Source organism: Thunnus maccoyii, chromosome 15 (assembly GCF_910596095.1).
Source record: "Thunnus maccoyii chromosome 15, fThuMac1.1, whole genome shotgun sequence".
NCBI lineage: Eukaryota > Metazoa > Chordata > Actinopteri > Scombriformes > Scombridae > Thunnus > Thunnus maccoyii.
The window spans coordinates 19,383,691-19,409,713 of record NC_056547.1 but is presented as its reverse complement, the minus strand read 5'-3'; the positions used below and the strand labels follow the sequence as shown (position 1 = coordinate 19,409,713).

At 40.3% G+C, this 26,023-nt stretch overlaps 1 protein-coding gene across 1 annotated transcript in view; it reads left to right on the top strand.

Moving 5' to 3' along the window:
• The window catches only part of cdk6 (cyclin-dependent kinase 6), a 41,041-nt gene extending 17,274 nt beyond the window's left edge, over positions 1-23,767 (top strand). The window contains exons 5-8 of the mRNA XM_042435441.1: positions 12,883-12,992; positions 20,402-20,452; positions 20,726-20,861; positions 20,953-23,767. Coding sequence (XP_042291375.1) covers positions 12,883-12,992; positions 20,402-20,452; positions 20,726-20,861; positions 20,953-21,105 — 450 coding nt within the window. The 3' untranslated portion in view covers positions 21,106-23,767. The remainder of the gene's footprint in view (positions 1-12,882; positions 12,993-20,401; positions 20,453-20,725; positions 20,862-20,952) is intronic.
• Positions 23,768-26,023: the final 2,256 nt, after the last annotated feature.

Genomic DNA, 26,023 nt, shown 5'->3' with positions numbered 1-26,023 from the left:
GTGTTTTTCAGTGAATAAATGGCTTCTAAATTTCCTTTTATGTGATCAAATGAAGAAATTGTTATTTTTAGCTTTTTGAATACTATCTTATAAGACAATCTGTGAAGTCCCTGTCGTAGTTTCCTGTAAACTCTTTCATGGGTGACAGGCAGAGGAGTAAAATTGTTACCTGATTAAAGGTATTCACCCAATTCTTCCCCCAGTCCCCTCTGCTTATAGCCCTCCCACTACGCTTACGAGAATAAGACACCCATATCTCAGACGACATTAAACAAATCGAAACCAGATTTCCTGCCCGCACTCAAACAGCAGACCGGCTCTTACAATACAAAGCTTTCAAGAACAGTCAGACTCTATTCAGTCTGGATTTCTATTTTCACTATGTATGTGTTTCCCATTTTGGGCACTTGTTGGGCTGTGTTAAAATCTGTGGGTAAGGGGAAAGCATAGATTGGTGATCTCTCACTTATGGCACGTTATGATAATCTTCCAAGATAGTGGTGATAATAAAGATAAGATTTCTCTAACTTGGCAAACCGCATGCTCGTAGATGACTTTTTCTCGCTTTTGGCTCTTAAAGTTTATGATTAAGCTTTATTTATTGCATCAAACAGTTTCAAGACAACAAAAACCCTTTGCAGTATCAGGACTACAAGCATCAGTAGTGCAATATCTCCAGTAGTGCAATAGAATTCAGGAACAGAGACTAATGAAACTGAAATTTCTCAGTGATGACCAACAATGAACTGGACAGTTGTGTCTGTGAATCTGCTCTTTTGCCAGACAATGTGTTTCTACTCTGGACAGACAGAAAGAAAGAGAAAGAGAAGCAGGCAGGCAGCAGCAGGGAGAGGGAGGGGGGAAAAACCCTTGCACTGCACGCAGGAGAGCACGTGCAGCGCACTCTGGGAATGTTTAGATATCTCCTCAAACGGCTCCGCATGGGAAAAAAAGGAAAAGTCATCCTCTATGCTTTGACTGCAGCCGGCTGGAGCAAAGGGGCTGGCCCCAATTTGACATAAGCAAACACACACACAGCTCAGTACATGCACACATACAGTACATGAACAGGGTTATGCTGCACATACACACAGTCAAACACAGACAATTACATTGTTATCAATATTTGTACCCACACACAGATACACTCACATGCACAGTGCAATGTGCAGGTCTTTATTTGATTTTGTGTGTTGTGTACCCCCTTTTAGTGTGTCTGACAGAGGAGCGGTAGCACCCCCCTTACGCACAATCCTCTGCACTTCACTGTATTGATCGGTCTCTTGGCAATGGTCCAGGTGGGGAAAAGAGGGTACTGACCGGTGGTTGCGGTGCATGTGCACACACACACAGCAGCATCTGGATATTAAAGCCTTGTCTGTACCAGCAACGGCCAGAGGAAGAGGAGGAAAAAAAGAGAAAAAATTACAGCATATATCAGGAATTTTCCAGCTAATGATGTGCGGATGTGGTAGCACTGGGGAGAGAGAGCCACTGACTGTGCTGTCTTTGTTTCACTCGCCGAGGGCCCCATGCTGCATTCCTGTATGCTGTGCATACTTTGGCAACAGTTGTAGTCCCAGTTTTTTTTTTCTGTTTTACTGTATACAGTTTGTGTGCTGCTCTTGCACTTTTCTTTCTGTAGCTCTGTCTCTCCCTCCCTCAGTATCTGTGTCTCCATCTACCTTTCCCCCCCCTCATCTCTCTCTTAAATCTTCTTCCTTCTTCCCTTTCTTGGCCAGGTTCAGCTGCATTGTTGGGACTTTAAATTGTCCTTTTTTCAGAACAAGAGAAAGAATGAGGGAAAGTGAGGGAGGAGTGAAATAATAGTGTTTACAGCATGGCTGACTGCTGGAGCTTCGAACAAGGCCTCTCTGGAGACACAACATCACAGCCTCAGCTCCACTGTACTCTCAGGATGCATAGTTTTGCTCATATTATTATTATTATAACATCCGCTCTCCCTCTCCCATATGTGGCATGCCTATACACTCTGAAGTCTTTATCCCTTTCCCCTCGGAGATTCACTTAGGAAGACTTTAATTTGTGGTGGATTGCTTTCAGGAATGTAATCAAATTCTAGCTTAAGACTCAAAGCGCGAAGCGGTCGAGTCATTTACCTGAGAGACTTAACTGCACTGCACAGTGATTCCACTTTATTCAGTAATTGCTGAATGAGTTAAAGCTTCCAATCATGCCCTTATTGATTCAATTACAATAGTTATTTGGCCTCCGGTGCTTCCAAAGTGCTGGTCTGTGCAGTGTGCAGTGTGTGTAGATGGTATGTGTCTGTGTGTGCAGTGGTGCTCTTTCATCCTGGGCTTCCTCAGTGAGAGGGAATGTAAACACGGGGCCCCGGCCAAGCTCCATCAGCCCCAGTGCCTCCGGCGCTGCAGCCTTAAGCCCCAGCTTCAGTCATCCTTATGGCATCAGGTCACTGCAAAGGTCCACACATAGAGTGACAGGAAAATGCCTGTGTCATGGTAGTGGAGGCGGGGGTTGCAGAGGATAGGGTGTGTGTGCGGTTTCCAACAATTCCATGATTTGAGGATTAATTTTGTAGTTTTGGCCGTCATTGCTATCGGTTACTTTTAAACAACACTAAATAATGATTTTAAATACTTTTATTCATTAAAGTCACCGCTGAGATCTGGCACGCGGCAAGAAACGCAAGCGGTCAGACATTCAAAAAGTGACTTTACAGAAAGTTACATGAGAAGGGTTGGGTTAAATATGAAGCTACAGATAGCAGCTGGTTGGCTTAGCTTAGCATAAAGGCTGGAAACAGGGGAAATACTTAGCCGTTCTTTGTCCAAAGTCTAAAAAGTCTGCCTACCACCACCTCTAAAGCTCACAAACTAACATGTTATATGTTACATGTTGTAATAAACCAGATTTATCGCTTAAACCCCAAAAAACATGCTGCAGATAACTTGCATACATTTGCAGACACATACACTCAAAAGTTCATGGCACTGAAGCACATTCATTCCAGGCAAAAGCAGGTGCTCAGTCAGTCACGTGCAACCACTCACACATACACAAACCAAACGCCCCCGCGCTCACATGCGTGCACCCTATTGTCATTATCCTCCGCTCTGCATGCACAGTGCCCTGGTGGCATAGGTCCGGTCCGGATGTTGCAAGTCAGACAGGCTTGGAGGTCCAGACCAGGAGGTCTTGAGGTCCTCTGGGGCAGGAGAAGCCATTTCCTCCTGCAGCGGAGCGGGGAGGAGAGAGCAGCAGTGAGAGTTGAGGAGGATGGTGGTGGTGGTGGTGGTGGTGAGGGGGAGGATGTTCTCAGCAGAAAGGAATTCCTAGAATGTTGTCCTTTAATCTGGAGTCAGCCTCACACACTCTATGTCTCTCAGTCTAACTTTTTTTTTTTTTTTTTTCTCCCTCAGCTTTATCTGACCTCTTCTGGCTTTTCTGTTACCATGCGGAAGGGAAGAAGGGTGTCAGATAGGCAGTGAGACAGATTGAAAACACAAAGCAGCTGACCTAAGACGCTAAACACCTTATTACACAGTTGTGGGCTGACTCATTTTCTCTCTGTCTGACTGTCCTATATCCTGCATGTTACTGTCTTCATGCAGCCTGTACGGATAAAGGAGAGCAGGAGAGGGTAATGAAGGGATACGTGAGGTAGAACAGAGAAGGGTGAGAAGGGAGACTAAGGAAGAAGGAATGCAAACGTGGTCGGAAGAAGAGGAAGGGAAAGGACAGAAAAAAAAGTGAAACAACATTGCAGTTGGGGAATGTCCTTTTTCTTCGGCCAATGTGTTGATATGCTCATCTCAGAGCAAACTGTTATTAAGTGTAAGTTTGGAGATATTTAGTATAACAGACTTGACTTAAAGATGGAGACATTTGAGTATTTTATGGAGAGTGTAAAAGTGTGAGTGTGATCAAAGTGCATCCATGGATATTACAGGCTCTCCAACTGTTCTGTGTTGGCTTTACTGTGTTTCAGACGTGCGTTTTACAGACTGGTCGGCTTACAGAAACGGAGAGAGAAGAATTTTATAGAGGAGTAAGAGTTTGCAGGAGAGAGGGAGGTGAAAGGGAGAAAAAGGGTGAGGAGGATTGCTGAGGGGAAAGCAGTGCTGACAGTAGACTGACTTAATGCACAATATTCTCAAACTTCAGATTTAGAGTTTCGGGTACTTGTTTTCCAAACAATTAACAATAGCAGAATTGGCTTTCTCAGAGAAGGGTTTTGTACATAATTGCTGAATGGTTGGCACTAATGTTAATTTTGTTCATGAAAACTGTGACTAAATATGTTCGTCAACGATCTTTGTTTTCATGACTAAGACGAAACAATGACGAGACGGCACTGACGTCATTAATGACTAACCGTGACTATATTGACATGCAATATTGTTAATGAAAAAAGACGAGACTATATTGTAGTTTAAAAAATAAAAACTTAACCAAAATCCCTCTTTATTTTCGTCAACAAAAACGATGAGACAAAATATTATTGACTCACGGGAGGCGTAGCCTGAGCAGCACGTTAGCAGAGCAGCAGCGGGTGCTCCGTCTGTGTGTGTACACACACTGAGACGTTCAGGGGCAGTGTTGAATGTAGGTCATTCACATTTAGAAGCGCTCAGAGCCCAGTACGCAATGACTGTCATTACACACATAAAACAGAAGATAATAGACTCCAGGTCACGTTTATGTTTATATAGTGGAAGTGAAACACGAGCCATTACGCGGCCAATGTAGACAGCTGTATTGATTAAAATCGCAGTGTATAACATTACCGTTCCTTATCATGGTTGATGTTATTCTAGCAAACCTTGCCTTGTGTAACCTTTAATATTGATGTCATTTGAACTACCTTGCTAGACGGCCATTTTGTTAACCTTATTTCATTATTAAGTCCATGGGGCACCTCAGATTTATTTATTTTATTTTTTAATGCAAGCAGATTGCAATTGGTGTGTGTGTGTGGTATTCTTTACAGTTTTGTCAGGCTATCTACTTTGATTTCCACTGTTCAGAACAGAATGGTCAGTTTGTCATGTACTTAGTTTTATTGGCTGTACAGCTCTCATTGTTTTTTAACAGTTTTAAAGAGAGTATTTGGCCCCAGTTGTTGAATCATGAGGGTTCAAAATAAAAAGGCAAATCAGAACATGTTCCATGTTTGGATGTATTCCTTAAATTGATACCATCAGACCAGACACTCTGCAAAGCTGCATTCTTAATCATTCAACCCATTTTTCATCAGATAATGATAAGATACAATCTTATGTGAAATAAGTTTGACTAATATGACAAAAAATTTTGGTTTCGGCTCGACTACATTGACTGAAATGTTCAGTCTGATGGCTAAAAATTACTAAAATGTCAACAGTTTTCATTGACTAAAACTATACTTAAATAGTTAATGGTTTTCTTTGACTAAGGTAAGACTAAAATGCCCAGACTTTTAGTCAACTAAAACTCGACGAAAACAAGACGATGTCAAAACCTAGTATATGGCTGGACTGTGTATGATCAGTGTGTGAAATTGTGGCCAATTTGTTGCAGGGATAGTCAGTGGTAGTGTCTATAATGTGAATTCCTGAATATTAAATGTTCATCTACAATTTTCTGTAGTGGTCCCAGTAATATTTGCTGGTAAAGTGTACTGAAATAGTATATCACATGACATGGTTAGCTATGTTTGAGTCGAGAAAAGGTTATAAACGCAGTTCTAAGAAGAATACTCTCCACTCATCTTGGGATGTTTGTTTTAATTTATTTTAATTCTAAATTAACTCTTCTAATCATCTATGTGTTAACTCCCCCTGCTCTTTCATCTGTTTCTATCTGCAGTTGTCTCTCGATTTTCACTCTGAGTGTTTTGTCAGAGTGATGGTTACTTGCGGTGCTTTACTCTGCGCTCTCCCTCATGCCTCTATGTGCCTTATTTTTGCCTCTTTCCCAGTTGATGATCACGTAGGCTGTGGTGGAAATTGTAAATGAAAGTTTTGAGCATTTCGGGTGCGAATTCAGAAGGCTTATCCCCGCCAAGTTACTGCAGTTACAGTCAAATCAAGCGCACCTGCAGAGCAGCCGCGTCTCTCCTGCTGGCTGCTGATAACTCTGGAGTTGAAAGCGTCAGAGTTCAGAGCTGGAAACACAGTCACTCTGCATCACGCTGCTGTCCTCCGCTTCCATCATCTGGCACCAATTCATTTTTAAAGAGTAACGACCAATGGGGAAACTCCAACTCTGGGCCGGCCAACTAATGGTGTAACTTCATCACTCACTCACTCACTCACTCACAGACAGCCGCAGTTATAGGGCAACAAGGACATTTGACACAGCACTATGGCTGAATGCTAGAAATGAACTACCGTAAATGTCATCCGATCAGGTTTGGTTTATATAAGATTCTTAATGTCAACAGTTCCAATGGAAAGAATGAAACCAACAATTAAATGATCAACAGCAATGCTTAAAAAGTAAAAGTTAACTATTTAGCATTTATAAGCAGTATTTACACATTCAGAGGTATAAAGAGTACTAAATTATTTTACTCAAGTAAAAGTACTTTTACTATGGTGAAACTGTACTAAAGTAAAATTACTTGTGAGTGAATGTGTAAAAATCCACTCCAATAAAAGTAAAAACATAACTTGTTTAAAATGTACTTTGAGTAAAAGTTACTCAGTTACTTTTTCTTTTAACTGCATGGTTGGCGAGATGCAGATAGATTGTCCTCGAGGACATTCCCCAGGCAGTGCAGACCGGGCAAGAGCATGCACTGTATATAACATGTTCAATTTCAGATCACCTTAATTGAATGAAGTGCATTAGCAAATTGAATTAAAAGATGAAATAAACATTGCATAAATATTTTTAAATGGAATAAAAAGATATAAAATAAAGTGCATTAATACAAAGTTAAATAAATAAATATGAAATAAATACAAATTGAAATAAAAAATAAATGATATAAAATAAAGTATAAAAACATGTCCACTTTAATAAAGCACTAGCGGTGAAAGGCTTGGAAAAAAGAGGAATTGAATCAAAAACCATTTAAACATGTCCCTTCTTAGTCAGAACATAGAATGAGGAAAACACTGGTGGCCATATATAACTACAATATGCTACAATATGTAACCATATACAAACTGCACAATATGTAACCACATACAAGTTTGCAGTACTGCTGTTCAGTTTGAGCAGGAGCTGGTTTTCAAAGTTAGTACAGTTCAGTCTTGCTTGCTTTGCAGTGAAGATCAGTCCAGCACAGCTGAACAGACACTCACAGGCAGCAGATGCAGGCAGGCCGGTGTTGAGTTTTCAGGACAGTTTTTTGATGTATGGAAATGAGTTTAGTAGGTCCACCTTGTCTGAGACACAAGCAAGATACCCGTCAAGCTCCCCTGTAATTCTGTGACCTTCTGGATTACATCGATGAGAAGAAATCATCTTCATCCAATGAATGCTGCCCAACTTGTTCCATGTCATCCTGTGTCGTTTGCTCAAGGAAAGTTTTCACGTAGGCTAAACCTGTATAACAACAAATAAACACAAAACATCCACATACTGTATTGAGCAGCTCTGACAAATACAATGATGCAATTATGGTGCAACATAATTCTTCTGTTCTTCTGTAGATAAAATCATGATGCCTATGATGACGCAATAAAACTTAAATACATCTATTATCAATTGGCTTTTTATTATATTTTGAAATTTGGGGCAGTTCTGTATTAAAAAATGTACAGTAAAACCTACTTGCCGCTATTTATTTTTGTAGTGTAATGTACTGGCCACAAGGGCACAGCGTAACCACATGCGCAGTCCGCCACAGCGAGATTAATTATTGGGTAAAACAAAGCAATGCATGGTCTTTCTTAGCATTGTGTAAAGGTGCAAGTGGTCAATATGTTGACACAACAAAAACATTTTGTTTCCATTGTTTTATTATTATTAGAAATACTATTATGAGGATATACTACGAGTTCTTGTTTGTCTACAAGTTTATAGTGTCTATTTCATGTTTAACAATATATATCATTTATCATTGGGAAAATGTACCAGTATATTGATACACATTGATGCTTACTCTTGCATGCCTACTCTTAATGTGCACTTACCTGCCTCTATGACATCAGCTTTCTCAGTCCAAATGGTCTTGAACCTTGGCAGGATTGCTGCGTGCAGCTATTAGTTCAGGGTCTTCTGTCATCCCACCAAAGCGCTTTTGGACACCATCCTGAATGGGTCTGAAGAGTGGCAGACACATCTTGGAGGAAGCTTCCATTTTTCTGAGTTTCTTGTAGCTGGAAGATCACGGGAAGTAGCCATCCCGTGTGTGTGTTTGTCTCAGACTGAAGAATGGCCAGTAAAATAGTTCAGTCCTCTACCATATTTAGCATTTGATTTTTAATGAAGTTGTTAAAATAAAAGTGGCAAATACAGAAGAATTTAGTAAAGTACCAGACAGTTATTTTTGCAGCTTGCATAAAGCGGTGAGGTTGCACTACAATACACTAATTAAAACATACTTTCGAATATTATGTTCAGTTTCTGCCAAGTCCATTCCACTAAATGCCAATGAATTCACACTGCCCCTTTAAGTAAAAGTTACAGTTTTTGAAAAACATTTAAGTATAAGTACACAAAAAATCAACTTTGTTACTGTAACAAGTAATTTGTTACCCTCGTGTACACATTTAATAAATTGTTCATAACACTATAACATCGTTGTAAGCAGATATTGTTATTATATTAAATGTTCATTAATATACAGTATTTGTCAACAATTGGCCTATAACTTCTCCTATGGAGATCTATTTTTTATTATTTCAACTGTGTTTTACTATATTGTTATTCATTATCTATTTATATTTCAGCATTCACTTATGTATGCCCACAGGAGTTATAGTTTTTGACAAATACATTAATAAACACTTAAATCTGCTTACATTATAATGTGTCATAAAGAATCAAGTAACCGTTTATATACTGGTTATAAATGCTAAGTAGGGGACTTTAAAGTGTACTTACAAATGCACCATTTACTCCTGTTTAAAGCTGGTGTGCAGGACTTTTGTCTCCCCCTTCTGGCCGCGAGGGTAATTACAATAAATACTGTCAACACGTGCTTATGTCACAGGCTCTGGCTTAGCCTACTCCATCGTGACTGTTGCGGCTGTAAAACAGTGGATAAATTGTTTTGAACATCACACAACCCCTGCGAAATGACTCATTTTACCATCAGAATTTGATCCATTCGGTCCAATAACATGGGAAGTCTAGAAGAACTGCATGATTAAATTATTTCATCCCTCTTCAAGTTAGCAGAGAGCTACCCGGCAGTTAGCCGCCTCGGCCGTTGTAAGTCTGCATTCATGTATTCATCGGGCCAGCGCGGGAGCGTCAAACCCGACACCAGATTAAAACTCTGATATATTGTGAAATACAGAGATTTATTTGGCGATGGGCTTAATCAGCATTGTATGAACTCGTTTGGCAGGGGCTTGAATGTAACGGACGTTCATTTATATGTAAAAGTTCTGCAGAGCAGGTTTAAGTATCGGCTAAAAACTACAATGTCTAGAAAAATGTTTAAGAAATTTCTCTGCCTTTTTTATATTAAACTACTGTATATATTTGATCCTACTGAAGACACAACCGTCATCAAAACAGTTCACAAAGGGTCTTGCATCTGAGTGCCACAGTCAGAGTGGGGAAGTCGGGAAAATATTGAGAGACAGACAAAATTTTTGGCTTTGGCCTCTTCATTTGATTTGCTAAGAATAAGAACGATATAGAATGATGCCAGCCTCATCTATCAGTGCAGAATGAAAGACCATGTTGCCATAGATATACTGTTACAAGAATGATATATTGCAGTGCAAGTAGTCAGCGGCAGTAGTTACATCTATCTTCCGGTGTGTGTGAGTGCGTGTGTGTGCGTGGGGGATATATATGCCTGTATCTGCAGTTGTGGCCAGGTTTTCGAATAACTGTGTTGCACTGAGGCGGATATACCCCGAGCTCTAGGTCTGTGGTTCTTCCTAGAAGGTTCTATGTGGCTATGTGCTTGTACAAGCCCCAACTTTTCACTCTGCAGAGCTACAAATTTCATGCAGTAAACTTAAGTCACGCATTTGAGGCCGCAGCTGCAAGACTAACAGGAAGATGTTGATTGGGTCACTTATGCACCCATTCAGATTTTAGAACAAGATCTGTGTGTATTTTAGAAAAAGCTGAGTGTTTGATGGCTTTAGTAATGCCATTTCTTGGTTGGTAGGAGGACAATTGAGATATGAAGATGACTTGCAAAGAACTTAAAGTTAAAATTTGTTTAAAAAAATCCTAAAAATTAGAGCAATGTAGTCTTGAATTTTCTAATGTAAAAAAACCCCCATCAATGACGTTTTGTTGTCTGACATTATGTGCAACTGTGCAACTTCCATTCATGCTTTTCTTTGAGGTTTCACTGTTCTAAAAATTTTCAATGACCCTAGCAGTCTGTTCATTCTCAGTACATGTCTAATTTTTGTTCACGTGACTCAGCCACCACTTCTCAGCCTCAACTTCCTCCCTATTTCCACTGAAGCAGGAAGCAGGAGATGAGAAAGTATCACACATCTGCAAAATGCAGCCCCCAGCTCTATTAATAGTGTCATTCAGTTTAGAAGAAAAAAATGTGACCGAACTTTTTATTCCTCTTATCAGTCTCTGTTGACTGCCTCAAAAAAAATTCCAGCGCGGGGTAATGTTTGGTCAGTTAGTATGTTTGCCTCATCAATCTAGGATTCCCCCTCATGCTGCAGTTATAAATAAAACCCCATTTGGATTGTGGGTAAAAAAAATATTTCCCCTGTGACTTAATTAATGACTCATTTTTAGCCATTGCCTTTGCAGGATGTGGTTCTATAACTAGGTGGGGATATTGAGCATGAGTCACCTTATCAAATATATTATTATTATTATTATTATTATTATTATCATCTATTTTTTATATTATATTAACTATAAGTTGATTACTGTTAAATTATTAGCACATAAAGTTGCAAACTACTTGAATGACTCTTTCCGAATTGACAATTTACAATAAGAAAAGGAGTGGTAAAATTCAGTAAGTTTTCATACAAAAAGAGTTTAAAGCCATGCCGGTAGCTCCCTGAGGCTGTACTTAGACACAGCAGTGCTTTGAGGTAAATGCTAACATCAGCATGCTAACATTTAACAGGTGCACCATCTTAGTTTGGCCTGTTGGCATGACAACATTTGCCAATTGGCATTAAACAGCTGCAGTACAGCTGAGGTTGATTGAAATGTAATTAGTTTTGCATATATTTGGTTACACACCAAAGTATTGGAGTAATTAATTAAAATGTTGACGTGATAATTGTGAAAGTTCAGGGCATCAACAAAGTCATTAGAAATATCCTCTAGGGACCATGAATATCTGTAGTTTGGCAAGCCATCCAATTATTAATAGATATTTTATTCTGAATCACAAAGGTCAACCTCATGGTGGGACTAGAGTGAAAAGCAGAAGTCAGTAAATAGGATTCATTCTCTGGGGACCCCGAGTGTACAAACTTTTATAGCAATCCATCGTGGACTGACCGAACAGGCCAACAGACATCGTTGTCCCAAAACAACAACTTGTATTTCCTGATAGGAATTTAAATTATTGAAGGCCCAACATGTGCGCTTACTGAAGTACTGGAAGCAAATGATCATAGCATCTGATACTGAAATCATCCAACCTTTCCTAGCAAAATAAATCCTGTCCAAAAGTCTATAAACCATAAAGTTGCTTGACTGCTGACTCAAAGTAACTTTTCAGGGGGCGCTTGAGCACATAAGCAGCGACCTGATCCACTCTTTAATAGTCCGTATTTGGCTATCAACATCCTTTCAAGATCATGGCTCTCATAATACCCGTACAGGCACGTGGACAGCATCTAAAAGCCCACGGTATCATTTCCTTGTACTCCCACAGAGAGTCCAAGCCAGCTAATAAAGATATCTAGGTGACACCGCACTCTTTTTGCTTACAAACATTCGCCTCAGACTCTTAAGATCCCGATAAGCACTCTGCAGTGCCTGAGGGGGGAACTGCAGCCAAAAGCTGTTGGAAAAATCTGGAGTTTAGGAAAGCACCTGGAACCATTCCACTCTCTTGCTAGGGGTCACTGAGTTTTGTCTGGAGGCCTTCCCTACTGTAGCTGTTAACAATGCTGCTGCTTTCCTGCAGGCTATGGCTGCACACACACTCAGAGCTCCCAATAGCGTCAGGGACAAATTTGGAAACCATGCTTAGTGTAAAGTGGCACAAAATGGCTGCTGTTATACCTCAGGTGGGTGCAGGGTTACTTGATGCAAGAGGGGAAGTGTTTGTTTTTTGTTTGTTTTTTCTATATTTTGGCAGGAGGGTGAGGGTTGTGTGTGGTGGTTAATATCAGTTGAAGTCAACCCGTTATCACTTCACACATGGAAGACATCTGCCTGGTTCAGTCCGGTGAAATATTTTTAACCATTGTTAAGGGTACCGCTGCATGAACGCACATTTACATGCATATACTGTATTATGTGTCCCTGGTGGATTGCCGTGGAAAGATTGTGTGATGTGGGTACACCAAAACGGGAGCAGGGAGACATGTCCTGCCAGATATGATTTCATGTCTTACGTAAGCCTAAGATGGGGGCAGAGAAGTATTAACCCTGTGTGTGTGAGAGTGTGTGTGAGAGAGTTAGCACCCCTTGAATGATGACTTTTACTTTGTGCTGCTGGCAGGTGAAACTACACTTTATAAATTGGGATTGATTTGTTTCTCTGTGTCTTTCTATGTACGTTATTACCATATAGTCTTAATGGATTTTTTTGCTGTGTGTGCGCTCTAGGTGGTGACACTGTGGTACCGAGCCCCAGAGGTGCTGCTCCAGTCCAGTTACGCCACACCGGTGGACCTGTGGAGTGTTGGCTGCATCTTCGCTGAGATGTTTAGGAGAAGGTGAGAGCTGGAGAGAACACAGACCCTGCTGAAGTTATTCTTCATACTGTGTAAATAAGTAGTGGGATGACTGTCAGTGTTATTTAGTGCTGATTATTTATAAAGCAGGAGAGGAGGAAGAAGAAATGACATGTCGACACGTGGAGTTAAAAATCTGGCCCAAATATCTCACATCAGCAACTCCAGCCACATTTGATACCAAACTCTTAAAACACCACTACTCTTGCCAGTTTGTTTGATTAAAGTCAGTTTGATGCATTAAAGTTAGCCTAATCTCTATAAACTATAAACAGATATCTGCACATGAATGCAGAATCTGTAGGCAATGGGACAAGATTTTGGTACAGGAAGCTTTTTTTAAAAATATATCTGCATTCATATGCATATATCTGTTTATAGAGATTAGCCGAAATGTCATCTGGACCATCTCAAATTGCTAATCGGACTGTAAATGAGGACTGGCGCACAGAAGAGGAAGTCTTGGCCTGGATATCTGTTATCCGGATATCTGCTAAAATATTGGCCATTGCCCCCAAAGGCTAAATTGTCCTTCCAAGATTGATGTTAGCTCTTTTCTGTTTGGGAGAGGCTTTTTATTTGCCCTAACCAATAAATGTAATTTACTTTGGAATTAGATTGGAGAAAAAAAAGTTGATTTAACAGTTGTTATTCTTTTAACAACCTGTATAGGGGTTTTTTTTCTATTGCTTTTCTAGATCTGGCACAGGACAATGGCGTTGCCATTTTTAATCATACCTGAAAGGTTCATATGGGCTCGATTGGTTTCCCAACCAGGGGGAACAAGAGTCAGTGAGCATAACACCAGACCTGTTTGAATCATAGAAAAAAAATCTGAGATATGGGCAGCAATTCAGAGGTCTGGAACTGGGTTACCACTATTCACACAAGTTAGGAGTATGCATGCATCCAAACTGAAGAGGGCACATGCTAGGCTGACAGTGAGCAAATGTCAACAGCTCGCACACTGCAGGGCTCCAATGTCCACTAGTGAACATTGTCACGTAAAAGTGAACTGAAGAAGAAAATGAAGTGCAAGAATTAAAGTAAAGAAGTGAAACTGTAGTATACACCATAGTAATAGTGTCAAACTGAGGTCAGGTTTACTCTCCATTATGTCACTAGTGTCACTGGTCAGGCTACAGTAATATGGATTAGGAGCCATTTGGGATAATGCAGTGCAAAACAGTCTCCTCTACAGATGGATTTACCACATTTACTGTTCAAACAGATTATAATCATTGATCTACAGGGATGTGTACATAATGTATAAATGTATATTCACATGCTCATATCCTTGTGACCAGGTCTCAACATGGAGATAGTATCACTAAAAGTCATCTGCTAACATTTCTTTCCCATGAAGTGGAGTTTTACTGTTTGCATGGATGCTTATACAGAGTATTTCAATGTGAAGAGATGTACAAGATCAATGGTTGATAAAGTCTTCTTCACCTGGTTTTCTTCATAATGTTGAGCTGTAGCTTGGGGTGCAAGACTGTTAGTGTTGCACCTGACTGTTGGGTTTTATGGCGACACCCTAAAAATTCCTCAACGTTACTTTTCTATGTGTTACGCTCTACAGAATCAGTTATTTGGGTGTTTCTTAAAATTGTCATCTTTTTCCTCAAATGACACCTGTCAGATGCGTTGTGAGCAGTGAGCAATCACATTTCAGTTGGCTTATCAAACCATTACAGTAATGACAGGCCGCTTGCTGTGGTTGCAGCATGCAAGTCAAGATTCTACTTCTTGGTATAGGTATTTGTCAGTTTGTGGTCTAACGAACTTCACACACTGGAGAGCCAAGCTAATAACGGACTGTTTTCTCTAAAACCGTTCAACTGCCTGCTTATGGAAGTGGAAAAAAAAGACTTTTCCAGGGCACGAGGATACATCTGTTCATCCTAGCATCAATCTATTGTTAATATTTATGTGATACTGTATGTATAGAATTATCTCTTATAATCAACAGAGAACTGGGGTCTTGCCAAGCTGTAGTGGTGTGTTCTGGAGTAGATAAGAACAGTCTTTCTGAAATGAGGCTGAGTGCCAGGAGGAGCAGCCCTGCCTGCAATTTATGCTTCCTTCCCCAACCGTCCTCACACCCCAACATGCGCACACACGCGCCACATACAACGGCCCACACTCTGCAAATGCAACTCAGTAGGAAAGTAGAGGCTCTACAGTAGTGGCAAAGGGTGACACGGGGTGAGGATATTGTGTAGAAGTGTGGTATGAAAATGAGTGATAAATTAGGGGGAAAAAACTGAATTAACTAATGGAGAACCATGATGAATACAGATGCTACAGAGCAGAGGGGGTCTATTAATGGTTTCAGTATGATTACAATAGCGACTTGTGAAATAGCACTCTCCATTGCCATAGTTTGAACGACTTTCAAACTAATGAAAAAGCAAGGAAATTTTAACAAAGCGCAGTTTAATACAATAATAATACTAATACTAATATATAGACTCTCACTCAGTATTTTCCATGTACAACTCCTTAGGTAACCTCAGTTGTTCGGTGTGATATCGAGACAAAACAACTTCCTCTGTAAATTGTCCATCATTATTGCATCTGTGTGTTAGTGCAACTTGTGCACACGTGTTCCATCGAGTCATGTGTTCAAGCTTCATCTGGTAGCCTGCTATAAAAAATGATGACACGTGACAATTTTTCATCGTCCCAGACCAGATCTGTAATTTAAATGTTTTCACATACATTAGGATGGAAGAGTGAAGGACAGGGAGAGTTTTCATATTCTTGGTTTCCTGCTTTTAAAACAGGACTATGGATAATGCGTTACTGACATACAGTATAGTATGTGAGCCAGGTATGTAAGGAAAACACTTGAACTGACATTTCACCACACAGTATGTTTCACATTTTGTGATCTTCATCAGAGGTTACCCAGCATTAGATGATGACGTGATATATTTTCTCTCTGTATAGTTTCAGTAAATCTTCTCAGGTAGTCAATGAGCAGTTTCTTGTTTTCCGCTATGTCATTCAACTGTTTTGTTTTCTTTCTGAATTGTTGGATTAGAGCTGAAATGATAAGTTGGTGAATCATTTTAACAGAAAGACTGACAATCATTTTAATCCTTCAGTCGCTTTTCAAGCAAAAATGCATTCATTCTCAAATTCCAGCTTCTCTTTTGTGGAGATTTTTTTTCTTATGTGATAGTAAACTGAATATCTATATCCAAAAAAGAAATTTGGTGCTATTTCCTTGGGCTTTAAGAAATTGTGATGGGCATTTCTCACTATTTTATCAATCAAGAAAATAATCAGATGAATTGATAATGATAATAATCATTATTTGCAGCCCTACTTTGGATGTAAAGGCGTGATCTGAAATCCACCAGGATAAGCTTTGAAGAGTGTAAACAATACTTAACCTTAAACCTACTTGGCTCCAAATTATGGTTTTGACGTTTGTGAAGCTAGGTACAGAAAGATGTGATATGAGAGTGTCATTATGAATTGTAAAAATCCATTTAATTCATATCAGGAGTTGTGAATGGAGCCCTGTTGTTGCGTGAAGGATATTGATGTGCAACATTTCTCTGTTAATGTATTCAGTTAGGTTGCAAATAACACCTCAGTCAAGCCCTTGCTTCACTGAGTTGAATGGCAGTTGTAATGTTCTTTCTGCCATCCTTCTGGCAAGGTCAAGGTGGAAATGTTTAATGCTATTCAGACCACATACATTTGTTAACACAGCACAAACCTGAGGTATATTACATGGCTGTGTAATTGTTTTAATGCTGCACAAAAGAATTTGTGGCACATTTAAGTAAACATCTTACTGCCAAATGACCAAGAACCAATACAAATCAACAGTAACATTTATGTATTGTGCACATAAGAGGTTTGTCTCTGTTTCATAGTGTTCCTTTGAGCACACACAATCTGATGTTGACAATACTATCTTCCCTGAAAGCAGTGAGCTGTGTGTGTGTTGTCTAGGTTAGGGTACGTCTTCTCTCACCCTGACACAATAAGCTTTAAAAAGCTTTGGTGTGTATATGTGTGTTTTCACAATCTGGCACCTGTCCAATTCTGCCTGAAAGTGGAGGGTACTTTCAGGCATAGGCAGAGCACTTTGATGGCCACACACACACACACACACACACACACACACACACACACACACACACACACACACACACAAACACTTTCTCTCTCTCTCTCTCTCTCTCTCTGTGTGTGTTTGTCTCTCTCCCTGAAGGTGATTAAGATGGCTTTTTAAAAGGCCACCTGTTAGAGATTAAAGGGCACCTGGGAGAAGCAGTGAAAGAAAGCAAAAGAAAGAATGATTGAGAGGGAGTGCAGAACAAGAGAGGATGAGAACAACACTGTTTATTGGTTTGCAGGTTTGTTGAATTTGAAGATTATAATCATTGACAGCTCAGATACAATGAAGCTGACGTCCCCACTGGAGGTCATCACAATAGCTGAAAACCTAAAAAAAATTCACTTTTACATTTTGTACATATGTAAATCATTTTTTGAGGCAGCTGTGGTTCAGGAGGTAGAGAGGGTCGTCCGCTAATCAGAAGGTTGGGGGTTCAATCACCTACTTCTCCTGTCTGCATGCAGAAGCGTCCTTGGGCAAAATACTGAACCCCAAATTGCTCCCGATGGTTGCACCAGCACCCTGCATGGTAGCTTACCGCCATCAGTGTGTGAGCAGCAGAAACATTGTAAAGCGCTTTGGATAAAAGTGCTATATAAATGCAGCCATTTTAGAAATCACTTCTACACAGTTAGTCGTTGTTAAAGTAACAAGTCAATTAATTGATTGTAGTCTATTAACAGAAAATTAATGCCAAACATTTGCTGGTTCCAGTTACTCAAGTGTGATAATTTCCCTGTCAGGACTGTAAATGACATAACCCAAAAGTTTGAGTTTTTGTGTTGGTTTTTTCTGACATTTTAAGATGTGATCCCCGCTGAGCAGTGACAACCTTTTCTTATGACTCATGAACCTTGAAAGGTTTTCCCCCTCAAGCACCTTCTCTCCGCTTTCCACTTTCATCGTCAAACATGGCATTGTAAAAAAAAAACCTCCTGTAATGACTATGTACTGTAGCAAGTGTAGTTGGGAACCTGTAGTTCAAAGGAATTTGAGCAAATATCATACAAGTCTGCATCTGCATGGCTGGGATAGTGTCAGGGTGAGTCATGGATCAAGTGAATGGGGAAGAGAGAGCGCCTGCTTGTTGAAATTCCTCCAATCGAAAAAGGTTGAACGTGTTGTGTTAATGGTCCGGGAGGGGCCCCACATCCGTGTTGACTTTCTCACAGTTTGGAACTCAATTGATAAATCCCCAATGACACAACCTTGCACGTGCATGTGTGTATGTGCTTTACACAAACACACACGCACACTCATATAGACAGTAAACCCAACACAGACTTGCGTGACCAAACTGATGCAGGCTGAAATATAAAGAAGCCACATTCAAACATACTCTCTGTTTCTCTTTCTCCATTTCCCACCCAGACAGATTGACACTCACGTGCAACCACGCACGCACACACAGACACACACACACACACACACACACACACACACACACACACACACACACACACACATTCCAGAGGTTGTCTCAGTGGAATGTGGGACAGAGCAGGGTTGGCACTAAAGGAAGCGTGACTCAGCTGCTTGTCCCAACCCAGTCTCAGTCCTTTCACTGCTACCCTTTAATGTGTGTGTGTGCATATGTACAGTATGTGCACATTAAAATCTCACAATGGGGAAAAAATAACTATGCGTGTGTGTGTGTACATTTCTACAGTCCTTTTGTGTGTACTTGTTTGAGAATCTGTAAATGTGCATTTGCACTCAACTGTTGACTGTGTGTGCATGGCAGTGGCCAGCTCTATGTGAATCCAGTTATCCCCTTCCAACAAACCACTCCAGGTTTAAAAATGGACCTCTTGGAATTATCAGCCCTACTTGTTTTGGCACGATGACTTTGCTGTAGGTGAATTTTTTTCTTCTTTTGCAACAGTCAGAACTGGTTTGGTCTGATCTCAAATGGCTTTAAAACCTCAGCACAGTACTTTTCCTTTAAAGACTTGCATGTGGTCCTCTTTCATAGTCAGATGTTTAAAGAAGAGATGCAAGAGTAAAGAAACACTGAGACATCCATTGGCTAAGGGTGCCAGTTGTGAACAACTGAAACAAACTCTGTATCTCATTTCCACTTCCGAACTGAAGCATGTGACAGCATTTGCTGTCACTGTAAAAATGTGCAAAATATCCCTGTGTGACTAATTTCCCAATGCCTGAGTCTGTAGGAAAGTGTGGGTGTTCAGCTATGCAAAGCTTCCTGCAAGTGGGAAAAGACAGGGAGCACATGGTAGCTGGCCAGTCTCTGTTGACTTCATTTAAGTGGGGTGCACTTGAACTGTATTGAGGCCTAGATACAGAATGCATACAAGCACACCTACAGCATGTTACAATATCCTGCATTACATTGACATCTGCTGGTGACTGATCAGTTTAAATAAATACAATATGACACAAAGATAGTTGTTTCCTGTTTACTCTGGTGTATTTCACAGCATAATTTAAGGTAGTAACACATTTTGCAAAGTAATCGTGTTTAGCCCAGAAGGCTTGGCATTGTTAGTGTTAGAAGAAGGTCCTGTCTTTGACAACAACACCTCCTTATTTCCTTTGACGAACTTCAGCAGGAAGATCTAGTTCCCATACTTCTTTCTCTGTTAGAATAATCCAACTTTTCTTTCACACGCCTCTCCCTCCCACTTTCCTACACACATTCACACAGAGAGAGCAAAAGCAGACAGACACGCACACACACAAGGGATAAATAGGCTTTTTCTGTCCCGTGCGGCAGCCGGCAGGCTTGTGCTGATGATGACTACTGGAATTTGTGCGGGTGCCAGGGCAGGCATGGCCGCCCACGGGCATCCAAAGACAGCCCAAAGCCACAGGAACCACCAGCAGCCCTGCCGCCGCTCTCCTCCCTCCTTTTCACCCCTCATCCCTCCCTCCCTCCACTCTTCAGTGGTACTACCAACACTGCTTCACAATCCTGACTACATGAGATGGAGCTGCGAGTGTGTGGCTACTTCAAACGTTCACATCAGAGTCACACATTCCTCTCTGTCTTGAGCCAAAAGCTTATATCTTAGGGCTGGTTGTCCACAGTTTACAGTGCTCATATCCTAAGTAGGTCAGTAACGACAGAATTAATGCTTTACACTTTAAACCAAAATGCATCACAACCACATCCTATATCTATGTATGGTTTTTATGCTGTGTAATTTGACAATTATGGCATTGACTCATGTAAATGTTTAAGCAGCAGCAAGTCACACTGTATGGTTTTTCTCTTTCCCAGACCTCTGTTTCGAGGAAACTCAGATGTTGATCAGCTGGGAAAAATTTTTGAGTGAGTATCATAGACTTTTTGTTTCCTGTTACCGCTACTGACATCCCATGTATAATATTTTCCTGAAAATTAATCCACAGCCTCCCTGCTTAAATTAAACTGCCCTGCCAGGGTGAATAACATCAGCACCATTTTGCATCCCAAGTGTGTGAAAGGCATGCACAAATCAGGATCATTTTTAGGTTAGATTTGAACCCTGGTGATGAGGCAGCACTAGTAGTTGATGACTAGTTGACAATGGTGAAGACACTGATGACTGTTATCACCCCACAGTGTTGTTGGGGTACCTTCAGCAGAGGACTGGCCCCAGGAGGTGGCCCTACCACAGAGTGCCTTCACCCCGCGGCCTCCTAAGCCAATAGAAGACTTGGTTCCAGACATGGACGAGCAAGGACGGGCCCTCTTATTGGTGGGTAGTATGAGCCTTTGTCTGTTTTTTTTGTGTGTGTTTCCTCAGTTTAAATCACACATTAACCGATCATTCTCTTGTCTCCATGCAGCAATTCCTTGCCTTCAACCCCTCCAGGAGGATATCTGCCTTCGCTGCGCTGAGCCACCCCTATTTTCAAAGTGTGGACAGCCACAGTAGAAGCGTGTACGCAGCCCAGCCTATCCCCAGCAACAAGCCCACTATGGAGGAGAGGACTGCCTGACTGTCCTCCTTCACCCTTAATCATCCCATACACTGTCTATAAAAAGTGTTCAGCCAACCCCTCCTCTGTGTTTTTTATGTTTAATTGTTGTTACAGCATTAAATCAAAGTGCATTAAGCTTTTTAGAATTTGTTGACATTAGATAACACTTACATGTCACAGTGAAAACACATCTGTATAAATTGATCAAATTGGTTGATTTAGTCACATCAAACCAAGGAACCTTCTTCTAGAGTCTCCCACATTCCTTCGGGCAAATGCAAGCCGAAATGTCATGTGAAATTTTTCAACAGTGGCTTTCTCTTTGCCAATCAGTCATAAAGCTGCAACTAGGAACACAAACAGGCAACTGTTGCTGGAGGCGCAGTATCTCCCATCTCAGTTAGTTGTCGTCCTTCAGTATCCACAGGTCATGCTGGCCCCCTCGTTTTTCGCACAGACATTCAGTTTTTGGATGACCTGCTATTGACAGACTTGACAGTTAGTCATAGTAAAGAAGGTTAATACTTATGACATTAATCATTTTGTGTTTTATATTTGTGCTTCACGTCAATCAGTTTGTAGAGAATTGTTTTCACTTGGACATTACAAAGAGTTTCTGATCATCCAAAAAGCTTAATCCACTGTCATTCAATGTTGTACATGAAAACAAAACATGAAAAAGCTCAAGGTGGGACTACTTTTTATGGTCAATGTACAAAGCCCTAGGAAAGTACTCAAAAAGAGAGGGTAAAAGTTGTGCCAGGAAAGAGGACACCGACACACTCGCCCCCCCCTGCAAAATGCACAAAAGCTATTCTCCTTCCATGAACTGATGGATTGTAATTGCTGCTTTTAGGTTGTGAAATGTTGATGATTGACTATGTTAACAATGCAAAGAGACTTCCATTGACTGGTGGATGAACTGTTGAGGCCATGTAGCAGAGGCCACTTCATGACCAGTGTTTAGCCCTACGACAGCCTCCTTAACTGGGGGACCGGACCGTACAGGATCTCACCTGGGTGGCCCTCATGGATCTCACCTGCCTTTTTGCTTAATGTGGGTGTGTGCGGTGTTGCAGATACACAGTACAAGCACGATCATGTAGCATGTGCACTGCCGCTGACATAAGCACGCTCATGTACATACCTACCTATTGAAACATTATTAGGCATCACTAGCCAGCCACTCACTGCCATGTCTGACTTATCATTCCGGTTTTACACATATTATATTACTGCCACCTTGAGGATGTCCTGAGTAACTGCAGACCAGTAGCGGGATTCTAATGGCTTCTGCAACTCTAAATAATTTGGGGTCAAGCACTCTTCAAGGAACTTATCATACTGGGCTGATACCGGTGCTGAGACGATGATGAAAGAGCCTTATAGAAATGTTCCTGCCACTCACTTGGTGTTAATACCGTACTTTTAGTCTGCCATCATTCTTTTATCATTATGAAATACAATTATTATTTACTATCCGAATGATACAGTAATGCACAGGCTTGCAATAGGTGGAAAAAGTCCCACCAGCACTATTCAACATGAATACATTTGGCACAGAATTGTGTCACCAATATTCTGTATTTAATTTTAATTTTATTGACTTATATGCTTGTTTTTATCAAGTTGTTACTTGATTTTTAAGATGCTGGGGCATACAATATTCTTACACCAATTACACCAACTCTTTAGATGATTATAGAATCTGTGTAAGGATCGTTTGACAATGTAAGGAATGTATAAAGGATAGGCATTGGTATTGTACAGTATATAGTGCTAAGTACAACCTGTAATGATAGAAAAATTTTGATACGTGCATCGTCAGCCCATAGATATGTCGTAAAAATGGATAGACGTAGAGTAGTGAGGGTCAGTGGAATGTCGTATGGCGAGAGTATTTTGTCTATTGAAAATGTTGGGCGGGTTCTGTGGGTGCTTAATGAATTTCATCTTCTTTGGATTGAGAGTGACTACGAATTTTACAGTGGTTTTCATAATGAAATGCACAAATATTTTGTGTACAGTTTTCGCTTCATGCTTCAGTCATGTCCCTTATGTTCAAGTTGAGTTTTTTTTTGTTTTGTTTTGTTTTGGTTTTTTTTTTTACCAGCAAGGAAAAAAGCAAGTTATGCAGAGTTGTATTTTTGTATGTAGTAGTTCTTGCAGAACAGTAAACATACTTAACACTGGTTTACTTTTTCTTAACAGGTAGTGCTGCTAGCACACACACACACACACCCTTTTGACTTTCTCAGGTTCTTGGTATGGACGTCCGAACCTTTCGGGCACAGTTTGCACATCTCTGGGCTACTAACTGACCACATCACAACTCCTTCAGGTTTTCTTTCAAGCTGTTCCATGATCATGTCATTGATCATAGTCTACTGTCATTCCTATTTATCAAATATATGTTACTGTAGTCATTACTGTCTGAAGATAACTGCCTGTAACTGTTTTGCCATGTAGGCAACTTTTAATTGCTAGATGGCAACACAATATAGATCCATGTATAAATGTCAGCTTGACTAAGCACTGTGTGAATTTTCTGTTTGATAATGACTCATATCTGGTGTCAGTGGTGCATACAATGCAATGAAAGCTCAAAATACTTTAGGTATAGAGGTTTACAATTATAATAATGACTGCTTTAGTCTCATTAAACTTGATACAATCACTGTATGCTTTTCTTTTGACCAGTTCGTAAAATACATTTCATTCTCATAAAACTGAAGTCCACTGTTGAGCTTTTAGAAGTTTCACTGTTTTGAAACCAACTTAGCTTGGTCCATCATATAATTCAAATTACACACCTGTTCCTGTGTCACATTTGTTTTTTAGCATATGTAATGGAGACTAGGAACAACACAATCATGGCATTATACTTATGTATGAATGCAGGCATTGGTGTCTTATTACTGTGTTGCACCAGTTGAATAAAAAGCAGCTTTTTATGAATGTTGTTTTGGACTCATTTATACCTGTGACTGATAAATTAACAAATTGTTCGGCAAATGTTGATTTAATTTGTAATTAAACTTAGAAATGCAGTTTGCGCCACACTTTTCTTAACAATATGCTTCTACTTCATACCAGCACAAAGGATCAGATGAATGCATTTTTAGATACAAATGTAGTTGTCATGAATTTGTGTTTTCAGTAAATAAACTGATGAAGAGCATGTGCACATGGCCTAGTACTAAGTGGTGTAAATATACATGGTAAATAATTCTCTCAAATGACGAATGCACCTTGGCAGAGGGTTGTATTATGACACACACTCAAGTATGACTGGTTGACTACATTTTGTGTGGCATCAAGACCAAAGTAACAACATAAGAATGAGGAAAAAAAACATCTACTATTCTTCATGTTTGCAAAAAAGGTCCATACTCATGACTCCAAAGAGTTTCTAGAGAGCTGATGTTAAGGTGCAGGAGCTTACTGAAGGCCCATGTTTAATTATCCTGGCTTGGGAGCCACACTATGGAAAGATACTGCTCTACACAGTGTCAACAAATGCACCTGAGAGACAGTACTGCTGAAACAAACAACAACCTCAGAGCCAGATGAGAGGGTGATACTCATACAGAAGATGGCAGTAAAGCAACTCCCAGCTGCCGTAGAACATCATAGATGAAGAAGGAGAGCCAGCATCTGAAGAAAAGTGCAAGGCTGATAATGATGTGCAGTTCATGCACATGCAGGATGAACTCCTTAATACATCATCATACATGATGTGCAGTTCCTGTATCTTCCAAGCACAAGCATCATGTAATACAGTGCACGCTGAAAAGGTGAGAACAGGTGGGAAAATGTCACATACAGATGGTAAGTGAAACAGTGGAATCTACTCGGCCCGTGCTTATCACTCACTGACTCCTTCACTGTCTGTAGCCAACCATACAACAAGACAATTCATGGAAAAACAGTGATTTCCTGCAAATATTTTGTGGGCATCACCAAACTAAATTAGAAGATCAGATGTTATTAAAGTTGTGGTGGATGCTGCAGAGGCTTGAGGAGAATTTAGGCCTAGAGGAACCACATAATTAGAGATTGACACCAGTCATTTGGGTAGGTGTTTTCAATGCTATTAAATAAAATACAATACAATGATGGAAACAGTGTAGAGGAATCTATGGATAGATATGGATTAGTATGCTTGAGTGATGGTAAAGGAAAAGGTTTTATATGAGATCAGAAGCATGGTGAACATTGGGCAAGAATGTGTCAGGAGAGGGAATCGGACACTAAGGCAACAATTGTTTAAACTTGAACTGATGATAACTCTGATGCTGTTAATCTACATTTCTTAATGGAGGAAATGAGCGAAGCTATGAAGAATGAGGGGAGAACAGCAGCTAGAAAAGATGGCTATGAGATATTTAAGAGATAAGATGATTCTGTAACATGAAATACTGGATTTTAGAAACACTTTTTGGAGAGAATGAACCTTTCCTGCCTCCTGGAAGCAAACAGTAGTGATCCCAATTCTAAAGCCAGGGAAAGATGCTTTGCAGTGTGTTTTATTTTCCAGATTAATGAAGAAGTGGAGAAGCTGGGAGTAGGAGAGGTATGGGTGGCCCCTTTAATAGCTATACTGGTCAAGTATCTCACCATGAATACCAACATGAGAAGTGGATTTCAGTAGCCTATTTTAGAAAACATGTATGACATAGCAGTGCCTATGGAGACATGGTGACAGAAAGACCAACAATAATCTGTTTTGGCTGTGAGCTCAGCAGTGTTTATGGTGTGCCTGCACATGTTGGGGTCAAGGGAAAGTATGTTGAAATGAAAAGGACACTGAGGAGAGATGTAGACCTGAAAGTATGCTTTGGAAAAAATATGTAGAACAGCAAGATGGCAGAAAAAGAAGGGGCTCCACCACCACAAAAACAGTGTCAGGAATGCAATCTCACACTGACCAGTG